Source organism: Anarrhichthys ocellatus, unplaced genomic scaffold (genome assembly GCF_004355925.1).
Source record: "Anarrhichthys ocellatus isolate YVR2014 unplaced genomic scaffold, GSC_Weel_1.0 scaffold36, whole genome shotgun sequence".
NCBI classification, from domain to species: domain Eukaryota; kingdom Metazoa; phylum Chordata; class Actinopteri; order Perciformes; family Anarhichadidae; genus Anarrhichthys; species Anarrhichthys ocellatus.
The window spans coordinates 2609878-2622788 of NW_022280066.1; the positions used below are offsets into that span (position 1 = coordinate 2609878).

At 39.6% G+C, this 12911-nt stretch overlaps 1 protein-coding gene across 8 annotated transcripts in view; it reads left to right on the forward strand.

The window, feature by feature from the left end:
* The window catches only part of nrxn3a (neurexin 3a), a 147177-nt gene that overhangs the window by 123728 nt on the left and 10538 nt on the right, over positions 1-12911 (forward strand). For 5 of the 8 annotated variants that reach the window (XR_004213417.1, XM_031866738.1, XM_031866735.1 and 2 more), the window contains 5 exons: positions 50-231; positions 3629-3800; positions 5631-5720; positions 6420-6727; positions 8796-8886. Coding sequence is in view for 6 of the 8 variants with exons in the window: in XM_031866738.1 (XP_031722598.1) it covers positions 50-231; positions 3629-3800; positions 5631-5720; positions 6420-6727; positions 8796-8886 (843 nt within the window). In the remaining 2 variants the exon portion in view is untranslated. The remainder of the gene's footprint in view (positions 1-49; positions 232-3628; positions 3801-5630; positions 5721-6419; positions 6728-8795; positions 8887-12911) is intronic. The other 3 variants (XR_004213418.1, XM_031866737.1, XM_031866740.1) reach the window with 1 other exon arrangement.

Sequence of the window (12911 nt, forward strand, 5' to 3'; positions counted from 1 at the left end):
AGTTCAGAGTTGAGCTGTTTATTGATTTTACTCCTTCTGCTCTGTTCAGCTGGGACGACGTACATCTTTGGCAAAGGAGGAGGCCTCATTACATTCAAGTGGCCAGCTAATGAGAGACCGAGCACCAGGACGGACAGGCTGACCGTCGGCTTCAGCACCTCCCTGAAAGATGGCATCCTGGTCAGGATTGAAAGTGCACCTGGTCTGGGGGACTATCTAATGCTGCACATTGTAAGTTCTCACACACACACACACACACACACACTACTTGTCTCATTTTATGTTTGCTAGTGTCAGCTTTCCTTTGGTTATTTTTTGAACTGCTGTACCTTTACTGTGTGCTGTGGGCATCAGTTGACGCATTGATAATATGTTAGGCTGAAGAGGAAGAAAGAATGGACTGAAAGGATGGAGTTTCACGACCACATATCCTGAAATGCAGCAGAGAGAAGTAGTTAAAGAAGAACAAAGTGGCAAAAGAGAAGTACATGAAAAAAGACAAAAAACTCTCAGAGTTAGTGCAGTGAAAGGCCTGAAACAATTTGTAACATGTACGGTTTATTGGCAGAAATGGAATATGATATTTATAACTATGTTTTCATTGGTGTATAATGACCTAAAGCTAAGAATCATTGAGACTTTACACAAGCTCCCTATCTGTTGATCATAGGGAGCGGTTCCTCTTCACAGAGTCCACCATGTTTCTACAGCAGCCCAGAACGGACAAACTGAACACTGGCTCTAGAGAGAGCATTTCACGTTTTAATGTTGGATGGGTACTGAACCTCGATATGAAACGGGCTAAATACTTAACGGTCTTTTAACTGTATTGGTGTAATTTATTATAACCCTGCAGCATGACCTCTGATCTCTCTGTCAGGGCTGAGCTTTGCAACTAACTTTACACACAACCAGACACACAAGTACACACACACACAGAGCAAAGTCAGAGGCTGTGCTGGAGACACTGAAGTGAACAACAAAAGAGAAACCTATTTCCCTCTGCTCCTCAGTCTCTCATCCACCACCACTATGTTTACACGAACACAGAACGCTATCGAACTGATAGCACATTGTTAACATACAAACAAACTAAAGCAGAAACCGCCTGTCTGTAGTCTAACTGTGTATCTTAGTTTGTTCTTGTAAACTTCTCTGCTGGCTGAGACAAAGCAGCTCTCCTCCCTCTACCAGCAGAGGACAGGAGGAATCACTGCTGCTGACTGATGTCTGTGTTCTTCATTCTTTATAAACTTCACTAAGGAATAATAATAATTAATTAAATAAATAGCTCATGATAATAATAGATTACATTTTTTGGCGTTTTTGATTTTTGTTTCCAGTGAGATATTAATGACTTTGTATAGTGACTTTATAAACAATATAAACAATATTTTATTATGTTTAAAATATAAATGCATTCTGATCCTGTTCTGAATTTACTTGAATTATATATGTTTTTAAAATAAATTATTTTGTGTATCGATAAGAGTAGCTCCTAGTAGTAATACAATCCTAAAGATAACCATCCCGACCTGAAGGCCACCGTAGTTCTCTACACAACTGGAAAGGGAAAGTTGCAGTATTCATTACTAAAAATAAATAAATGAATAAATTACATTTGTTTTTAAGGGACTCACCAAACAGCTCTTCATATGCAGTTATGAACATCCTGCTTATTGTTTTAACCTCTTTAGCTCCTAGGCCTATTTTTAGCCCTCTGCTCGAAAATGGCATACCCATACTAAGGAGACCACAGTTCTGTAACTACAAGGTCTATTTTAATAATTTTTGATGCTATAATCAGTTATAACACTTGTGAGATTGTTCAGATGGGTAATATTGTGTATATGTTGCTGGTTAATATAGTAAATGAAGACATTACACAGCTCAAATTGAAAATATTCAGGTTCGCCTGAAAAAAAGCACTTTTATTGATATTATGTTTTTGAAATAATGTAGCTGGCTGCCCCAAACTCTCCCAAATCATAGCACAACCGATCAAGTAGTTGTTGAATAAAGGTTGGCTGGGATAAAGTGAAGAATAAGAGGCTTTAGTACAGAGAGGTCACGCGAGGTCATCATTTTTGAACCAGCTGTTGCAGCTCTTACATTGTACTTTTATATACTATATAACTATATATTTCACTTTTTTATCACTCATATTATTCAATACATCCAAATACAGCCGTTAGAAATCATTTTGACAGCAAGGGTCCTCTCAGAGCATGTTTCTGGCTGTCATTCATAGGATTTTCTCAGTTGCTCTGTGTGTATGGGGCTGTAGCTCAGCCTATCATTGGTCGATTTCAGTCAATGAGCCCGCATTCGACGAGTCAGAGTCTCAGGAATGCTGGCTTCAAAGCGGGTCTTGATTGACATAATTTCAGAGAGTAACGTTGCAAGAAGTGCCGCGTCTCCCCGAGCGTAAATTTCCGTTCGCCGGAAGTCTGACCGCTTGCCTAAGCTGGATTGACCGCTCTTATACTGGAAACAGCTCGGCAGTAAACAGGATGCAGTTGGCAACAATGATGGTACCTTTGAACCGGATAATCTTCGACGTTATTTTACTAATTTTTCATAAAACGTGAGCAAAAACCAAGATTTTTTTTGGCGAGGACCGGTGCCATGGTACCTTTGTCCACTCACCCGGTTTGTACTGCTTCCACGGAGAGAAAAACCGAAGGTATTTATGCATTCTGTGTCGAATGCTAATGCTACAAAATGCATTGCTTAGCTCGTTAGCCATTAGCTTCCTAGTCCAAAATCGATGTGCAGTTAAATATGATGGTGATTTATGGCCACAAATTCATCCTTTTATGGCACATTTTCTAAATGCTTATATTAGTAGTCTATAGTTGTGTTTGGAGTGTGTAAAAAGTGATTTATATGATAGTGTTGCCCATACGTTGCTGTTTAACCCGGTAAAAAAAAATTACAATTCCACAATATTTAGCAAACAATAAATCCATTTTCCGGACAACATTTTCAGGGGGCCTGAACCCCACGAGGACTTTTACAAATACCTTTTTATCAATACACCTCACAGTTGCATTATAGTCCAGCTCAGCAGCAGATGAGCCTCCCCAAACTCATCTTTTAATGCCTTTACTGTGATCTAACATGATATAATGTGATGTAAAAACACCAGATTTCCACACAGTGTTAGTTCAATAACGGAATCATAACACACTGCAGCTTCTTCAACCACGGCAAATAAACACATAAATTGATAGCCAGGTGTGTTTGGCTGACAATTTGTCTAATTTCAGATTAGATTTTAGAGGAAATGGTGCATAGTTACAAAATAATTTCACCACAGGTTAATAGCAGACCACCTCAAGGTGTTACTCAGAGAGAACCAGGACATTCTGATGTAGCATTTCAAAATTAAAGCCCTTCAAAATCTCATTAATGAGCTAGCTAATGTAAGATCCATCCATTATTTTTAACCGCATTCAGGGTTGCTGGGGGATGGGGGGCTGGAGCCCCCCTCCAGGTCACAAGACTATCACACAGATGGGCCATTGAACCTGGGAATCGAATCCCGGGCCATCCTGCTGTGAGGCGACAGTGCTAGCCACCACCTTGAGTGGTATAGATGACTAACCGTGTTTTCTCATTTCAGCAACAAGGCAAAATTGGAGTGACATTCAACATTGGCACAGTGGATATCGGTGTTCAGGAGGGCAGCACCCCAGTGAATGATGGGAAGTATCATGTTGTTCGCTTCACCAGGAATGGTGGCAATGCTACACTGCAGGTGGATAACTGGGCCATCAATGAGCACTTCCCAACAGGTACAAAACTAATCAGTCAATCATCTTTATTTTACATCTTTACTGTATCTTTACTGTACAACCTCTTCACTGCACATGTACAACAAATCTGACACTATTAGTTAGCAATGAAAACCTACTGCTAGAAACATAACAATTAGTGTCAATAGATGATAAGACAATGGGATCAAGTCTTGAAACAGTTGAGAAGGTGAATGGGTTGCATCTACAGAAGAGCAACATTATTACGTTCTCTGTTCAACTGCTTATGTTCTCACTTAGTATGCACCTAGTGCTTCTCAGCTTTTAAACAGTGCTTTAAATGAGCTGGCACATGTACGTATATCTGCTGTTGCAGTATACAATTGAGCTTGAAAAACAACACAAAAAACCTGTCCATGTTCAGAGGCTTGAACTGTTTGAGGAGTTGTTAGGTAATCTCTGAACTCTGTGGACCTCTGTTGGTCTCCAGCAGGAACTGCAATATATACATTTTGTGGGTGAAGTAACTAGGTCCCAACTTTCCTTGTCGGCTTGACATGGGACTCAGGATTGCACAATTTCCATGGGGCCTTGTTCAAGGAACATAAGGAATTGTGGGACAATAATTTGGAAGTGATGTTAAAGACAGTCAGAGAAGAAAATGGATATAAATTGGGTCTGTAGCTAATTTGTTTTTGCAGAGTGAAAGGGAGGAGGAAGGAGAAATGGGAGAGAACATACAATGAGGATATACATATAGATAGGAAAAAAGAACTGCGAGTGCGAGCAACATTCCATATGAGCATATAGACTGCAGGTGGGGGGGGCTGCAACACCCTACACACACAGCAGGACAAAAACAATTACTACTATCGGACACATCTTGACGTCATATTAAACCTTTGTGGGGTTGCTGCTCAGCGCTGTATGTGGATGATTGGAAGTCAGAGGAGACAGATAAGCTGCTCACTGAGACTTTGCTATCAAATCCTATGTGGACGGTTTGATAAGTAATATTTCCATCATACTGCCGCTTTGGTAAACACACTGCAGTCGTCCCAGCCAAAAACCCTCAAGTGGACCGCACGCTCATCTCGTATCATCTTCATATACTTGTCATCGTGAACTGTTCCAGAGCTACAACAGTTTCCAAGAGTTTCATTTTATCGTAGTAGTCGTAGCTGGAACACTTTTTGGGCCGATAAATGAAATATAGGGGGAAGAAATGCAACTATGGTATCCTACACTCTGTAAATGTGCTTTTGATAAGACTATGCAAAACATCTAATAATTTGTGTCTCAATCTTTCATACATAAAGGACAAAGGATATATACATTTCTAACTAGTAAAGAGCACATTTAAACTCAAAAAGGAAGTACAATATGTCAATATATGACGATATTGTTGTTTAGAACGTGAGACTGAACACACACACTGCCAAATCCTAAATTAACTACCGTGTTGCATTGCAGTGAAAGTGGAAAAGTCAAATAGTTGCCAAGTTTAACTTTTGTTGCCCGAGCCTCTTTGTTGCTGTGTCAACCAAGGGTCTGAATGAAATGAATGAAGCTATGACATGATGCAGAGCTATGTGTTGTTATGTTTGGAATGGTGAAATATTGACATTTTGTCTGCTTCGTGTATTTAATAATATTATGGTTATTGTTCTATTATTTTTTATCTTTTTTGTTAACAAATAGGGAGATTTAGTTATGCTGTGACATAAACCAGTTTAATATAAAAATGTAATTGTCAGATAAAATCATTTAAACATATTGTAAATGTTAGAGGGAAAGTGATATCTGCTCACGGTGACATGATGGTGATGATCAATAAAAGTCTTTATAAATGTCTTTTAAACTTTAAAGGGAACAGTGACATTGAACGCTATCAAATGGCCAATAAGAAAATTCCTTTCAAATACGCCAGACCAGTAGAAGAGTGGCTGCAAGAGAAAGGTAAATTCAAACAAAAGTGTTTCTATGCTTCTGTGTGTTCACTATACTGATATGTGAAAAAGCGTATGTGAAAAGGTGCACTATAATGAGAAGAATAACTGAATGCTCATTTACTCTATTTCAGCCTTATTAAACTCTAGATTTGAGTGTTTTCTATGATACAACCCTGATGATATCACATTAATGCCGGTCATAAGATATTCATACAAACTTTCCTTTGAAGTTGTCAGACTTGCTTTCCATTTCTAACAGTACCATCAAACTGAGTGTCACTAGCATGCACATAAATGTAAACACATGCATGCATCTATGTACATATGGAACCTGTTGTGGGCTAAAAATAATAAATACATAACTAAATAACCAATAACTAGTCAAATAATTCAATATGCAATACAAAATGAATTCATTATAGTAATGAGTTTAGAATAAATCTCTCAGTATTATGAAATGTTTTCAAAAATACATTTGTAGCCACTGGCATGGCTGGAGACTCCGAGGGTCCTATTGTTATTGTGCAAGTGCAACAACCAGCGCATAGTCTGTGAGCATCTAAAAGGACCAAGTACTGCCTTCTCTCGTCGTTCCGCAGCCACAAAAATAATGCTCTTAGTCTTTTTGTAAATCAATAGTGCTGCTGAAATATTAGAATGTGTTTTCCTCTGTTGAAAATGTCTTACATCTGGATGTCTCTTCTAGGACGGCAGCTAACAATTTTCAACACTCAAGCAACAGTCGCAATTGGCGGTAGTGATCAAGGCCGGCCCTTTCAGGGTCAACTGTCTGGCCTTTATTACAATGGCCTCAAAGTGTTGAACATGGCTGCTGGGGGGAACCCCAACATCAAGATTAATGGCAGTGTGAGGTTGGTAGGTGATGTACCCAGTGTAGCAGGCTCAGCCAGGACCACAGCCATGTCTTCAGAGATGTCCACTACCTTCATTGAGACTACCACCATGATGTCCACCACTACCACACGGAAACACAGATCCTCCTCAACTGTACAGGTAAGGATAGACTTCTATAATAACTATATGAGGAACAGATGACAAACTCATATTATCCACTGAAGGAATAACTGCTTCAAATAATGAATGCAACCCATCTAATTCTCTAACTCCTGTTGATGGCGTCTCCCTTCTAACTGTGCTGAATTCAGTGAAAATGGAAAGTTGGTTTTGGGCCCGGGACATATGGTGACATGGGAATGACATTGGTTATTTCATCATATACCAGTTAATATAATTTGGATTCTATGGTCTCTTCAGTGACATGTGATTGGCTCAGGAGCGACAGAGACAGGGCTCACATATGGAACTTCTAGATATCAGACCAATTACTCTTTACTCATTGCAGCTGTGCTGGAGTTGTTATTTGCTCATACAAAAATGAACTGCTGCTGTTTCACATTAAAAGCTTTCCACTGACAGACCAAGTGGAGGCTTGAAGACATACCAATAGCTCAGTTAGAAATTCCCTATATATATATATATCACCTATGACTATATCAGTGAAACAGCAATAATCCTACACAGGATTCTGAATGAAGAGGTTGAACATCATTAATTGAAGGTATCACGGTTAAACACAACGTTACATATCTCGGGAGAGGTCACTTTTTGCCAAAACCAGTCAAATATTCAGCGATGACATTGGAAATATTTTAGATAACCTTAAGCTACGCCTTCTGTACTCAAACTCGACAAACTCTACCTGACACTCCTCTCTCCAACTCTCACTTCGTTGTCTTCCAGCGAGATTTCCTAACAGGGAATTTTGTACAAAACTAACTGTCAAATCCCTGCTTCCCAGTCAAAAAGCCATAATATTATTATTGTCAGAGAGAAAAAAACTCTTGGGAATCTGTTGATGTCAATTTAAAATTTTTTTTAAAGAAAAGGGGTGACTGTGGCTCACTGGGTTAAGAGGGTTGTCTGGGAACTGGAAGGTCAACGGTTCGATCCTCGACTGGGATGTGTCAAAGTGTACCTGAGCCCCCGGGTGACTGAACCCCCGGGCGCCTGTCATTGGCAGCCCACTATACATCCCTATATACAGGGATGGGTCAAATGCAGAGACAAATTTCCCCCTTAAAGGGATCAATATAGTATTAAAATGTTATTGTGTGAGATGTTATGTCCCAGTTAACATTGAGTTTTATGGGGTATTTGTAAGACGGTTTGATTTCATAGTAACATGTCTGGGACTGGCACAAGATTTCCTGCGTTTTCACCTCTGCGTATGTTGAGTTCCTGACAATTTCCCATTATTGTGTAAGTGAAATCCTTTGCAGCCGGCCAGCCTAAGTCTATTTCGTCCCGCCACATGAACTGAACATATTTGTACACTTCTCAACGGGTGGACTGGCTGGCTCCTCTCTGTGCGTATTTCCTCCACAGTGTTACTCAGCAACAGGCTGTAGTTCGGCTCAGAAAGAGAAAGTGTCTGGCGGCTCCGGCGCTGTCAGCTTTACAGCACCCCTCGCCTGGGGGCCGTGAACTCAGTGGTCGCTGCGCCTTCTCTCCAGTCGTAGAGCGACGGAGCCCCCTGCTCCCAGCATGATTGTTAACCGGGCTGTCACTGCGCGGTCTGCAAGGATTTCATTATAATTTAATAATATTAAATGATATACTAGAGCACAGTGTAAAAATATTCTGTTACACGTAAAACAAATCACAAAGCAATCAGGACTGTTATGTACTAACCAAATAAAGTTGGCAGACATCAGCTGTTTTTGAACATCAGATCAAAACCACTGACAACATCCATTGTCATAGACTAGTCCAAACCAGAGTCATTCTACCATCTCCACCAATATATGACAACCTATTGTCATGTAATCAATACTTTGATAACTCTGCAAACACAACAAGAGGGAGACTGTGAGACACAGAAGATCTTTTTGTCAAACTAATGTTTCCAAGGTTAAAATGACCTTCCTTGCTCACCTTCTAACTCCTTCCGTGTACTTTCCTTGTCTTTTTGTGTCTTCTTTGTTATTTGCTGGTGGCTCTTTGTGTTTTGGGTATCTCTGCTGGGGCTGTGACCTCTGATGACCACATTCTGCCCACGAAGCATCCGGGAGATGAGATTGTGTCATCTGCAGAGTGTTCGAGTGATGACGAAGATCTGGAGGAGTGTGAAACTAGCCATGCAGGTGGGCTAGGTTAGTTTGCATTTGCTTGCTTTTTTATGTGCTTTCACTCATCTGCACCCGAAGGATCACAGTATCTTCAAAGCATCATACCCCCCATGGTTAAACAAAGTGTAACTTCATGAAACAGCCGAGGTAGTAACAGTACACATAGCTGCACTACACATTACCCAATGCAAGGAGAGCTGAGTTATGAAATGCATGGTTCAAATTTAAATTGCAAAAGAAACTGATGTGTCAGTCACAGAGAGAGTTTCTTTAGTTTCATTCACTAACCCAGAAAGCTGTTCATAGCATGAGCTACACTTGCACATGGGGTCTTCTGAAGTGGTTAACATGGTCACTAAATATGCATACAAATTCTGCCTGCTGAGAGGAATAGTAAGGGTTCGTACATGACATCACAAATGTGCACAATTTGTATGAGGGTGAATCATGTTCTCTGCACTGATGCTGCAAAATATCTCCCATCATGTTTGAGTCCACTGCTCCTGCCATTCACTGCTCTGCTGATTTCATTTTGATACGACAGTCCTTCATTTTCTATTTATTTTCAGCTAAAATGCAAAGTGTTGTATAGACTACAGTGATGTTTTATTTTCATTTGTGTTTTTCCATTTTGGCTTACTTTGGTACATGTATTAGAGAACAGATATCATTGAATTTCTGTGTATTCTGTCAGTTTTTCCTTTTTTTTGGGGTCATCCATTTGCTTTCAGGTGTACTCGTTATTCTGTCTTTTTTGTATCTAAATATTAGAACTTCTGAAATGTCTAAGCCTTTTGATAGCTTAGGGAATTAGCTTGAAAGAATTTGGGAATTCCCGTATTTAAGTGACATCAATTTAGTAGGAAACAGCAAACAGTCATGTTGACGCTTCCATACGGAATAATCAAACTGTCACACACCTTTCTGAAGGTTCTTTAGTTTGAGCATGTTCATAACATGATGTTTCTGTATAGTTATAGCCCATTTAAAACAATTCAACACAACCTCTCGACTATAGTGCCTATTTGAATGCTCTCATAAGTAATTCAATTCATGATATCCAACCCAGCCAGCAAACAGGATGCCTTTAACGTGCTGCTGTTGGCTTTAAATGGCATGTAAGCTTCAGTATTTTGTTGATGTTGGGAATAAAGACGAGCTGTCCCAGTCCTGTAAAAACCTTCCTGTTACAGTACATTCACATACTCAACTCCTCTGGTACTTACAGATTTACAGGACTCCCACTGACATCATCAGTTAAACCATTATATATTTTTTTTTTTATATTATTATTATTATTATTATTATTATTAACCAAACAACCAGACTTGTTTCTCAATAATATCTGAATCGATCAAGGTGAGCTATTTTGCAAATAAAAAGCTGACATTTCATAAGAAAATAAATATTTTGCTGTCAAGCATAAACGCCATATGGTGGAATAGATTTGTAGTCAAATTCCTTTATTCAAAAGCATGATTGGTGAGGATCTCAGTGCTTTTCTCCCTTTTGAAGGTCATTCCCAATTTGTTTCAAAGAGTATGTGAAGGGCTGCGGTGTAAATGGGTTTAGCGCTCTAGTCTAGTGTGTAGTCTGAAATTCATGGGAATCTGTGAAGAAAGACAAAGACAGGGCCCCAGTCATCCAATCATGTGTTTACACAGAAATTCACATCATTCTAACCCTAACATCACTTTGACGTTGACTGCATGCTATCATTTTAAAAATGTCCTTTGTTGTATTATTTTGGGAGTAAATGCTATTTCCTGTTTTGTTATGTCTATTCTAAATTGTGTTATCGAGACATCATTCTCGTCTATTCGCCAATCATCCAAAAACATGCAGTTGTATTTTGGCCTCATCATGTGTGGCATGATGTTTTGGTGATAATTGTTTCTGCATATATATATATATATTCGGGGGTTCCAGGCGGCTTTTAATGAAAACATCCCTATTTCAATTTTCATAGCAAATAAAAAGGCAAAAAAATAAATCTTTTTTTACCATCAACTTTTTCATCTTTCACAAGAACAGTTCCTTGTGTAACCGACAGCAGTTGTCGTTTGGATACTGTTGCACCCTCTCAATTCTTCCAGTGTCCTTCCCCTGCCAACTCCCTCCTATTGCTACACTGCATTTGAACCTATTTTAGTGCGGATGGCTTAAAAACATTTTTTTTTTGCCACAAGTTCTAGCATTTTCCACTTTAATATTTCTCTGCAGGGTGACCTTTTATCATTTCTTTGCATGCTTTTTGATTGATCCTTGAATCCATGCCCCCATATTTAGACCAACTTGGTTGCTTTGTCTACATTTGTGTTTAAATTGGAAACCAATGAATATCTTACCCCGTCTTTATTTCGTCAGTGTTGCTGTTGTGTGTCTGGTTTATCTGGAGAAGTTATCAAGTTATTTCTCTGTTGTAAATCTGTTGTGTTCACCTTTCCTTTTAATTAATTTCATAAGATGGCAACAAGGGAGGGTTCTTGATTACCTAATACTGTAAACTGTTAGATATTTGATGACCAAGTGAACAGGTTTGATATTTTTTCTTGGAGACCATAGATACAGACTCATACAATATGAGAATGCTACAAAAACACCCCATGGCCAATGATAAATAATACATTTGTTCCTATTAATGTCCAGGTTAATGTCTTAAACCTGCAAGTGTCACTCATAAATACAACCATATCTGATAATACAATTATATTTTTAGATAATGAAAGGTGGGACTATTGTCTAGCCAAGCTCTTAGACCTTTCTTGATCAAAATGTGCTTCTCACAAGGCAGAACTGTAGCTGGTTTAGATTATGTCCTCACTAAACCAGCTATGGGGACAGTACACAACATTACAGGCTGTAGGAGTCTCACACGTGGTGCCACAGAACTAAAGGAAACCAGAGCCAAAGCCATAGAATCTGTGAACCATGGACAGGTATCGTCTCTGTGGCAGCTTAAAGGGTTGAGCACTATAATATAGTCAACATCTGTTGTATTTTTATATAGCCTAAAAATGAATATTAATGAGATGAGATTATGTTGTGGCTTGATATGTATAAGATCCATTATAATCAAAGCAAGCACACACATGCCAAGTTGCATGGCCCAGCATGTTGAACACATTTCCTCTAAACAGCTGTTCCATAGCCTCATTATACAGTATATAAAACACATGATCACAACATCTGTTGAGAGAGAGAGAGAGAGAGAGAGAGAGAGAGAATAACATTAAATAGAGATTAGTTAAATTAAAGGAACAGTGTGTTAGATGTAGCAGCATCCAGTGAGGAGTTGCACCACCAGTTTATGTAGTTGCAGCCGACTGAATACCCGTCTGCTCCCCCCTCCCGTTCAAAGCGTGAGAACTACGGTGGCCTTCAGGTAGGGATAGATAACTTTAGGATTGTATTACTACTAGAGGCTACTCTGATCAACACTCTCTTCTTCTTCATGAATAAATAACAAGTAAATTCCAAACAGGAATAGAATTTATAAACAATTTAGATATAACAATATAGTTTCTAGAGCAGCAACAGTAATGTGTACAACAGCAAAGTCATGATATCAAGGTTTTAATATCGCACTGGAAACAAAAATCTAAAATGTCAATAAATTAAATATCATTTCTGAGTGAAGTTTATAAAGAATGAAGAACACAGACATATATCAGTATCAGTCATTCCTCCTGTCCTCTCTCCTCTATACTCTGTCCTCCTGCCCTCCTTTCCTCTGTCCTCTGTCCTCCTGCCCTCCTTTCCTCTGTCCTCCTGTCCTCTGTCCTCCTGTCCTCTGTCCTCCTGTCCTCTGTCCTCTGTCCTCCTGTCCTCTGTCCTCTGCCCTCCTTTCCTCTGTCCTCCTGTCCTCCTTTCCTCTGTCCTCCTTTCCTCTGTCCTCCTGCCCTCCTTTCCTCTGTCCTCCTGTCCTCTGTCCTCTGTTCTCTGTTCTCTGTCCTCTGTCCTCCTGCCCTCCTTTCCTCTGTCCTCCTGTCCTCCTGTCCTCTGTCCTCTGTTCTCTGTCCTCCTGCCCTCCTGTCCTCTGTCCTCCT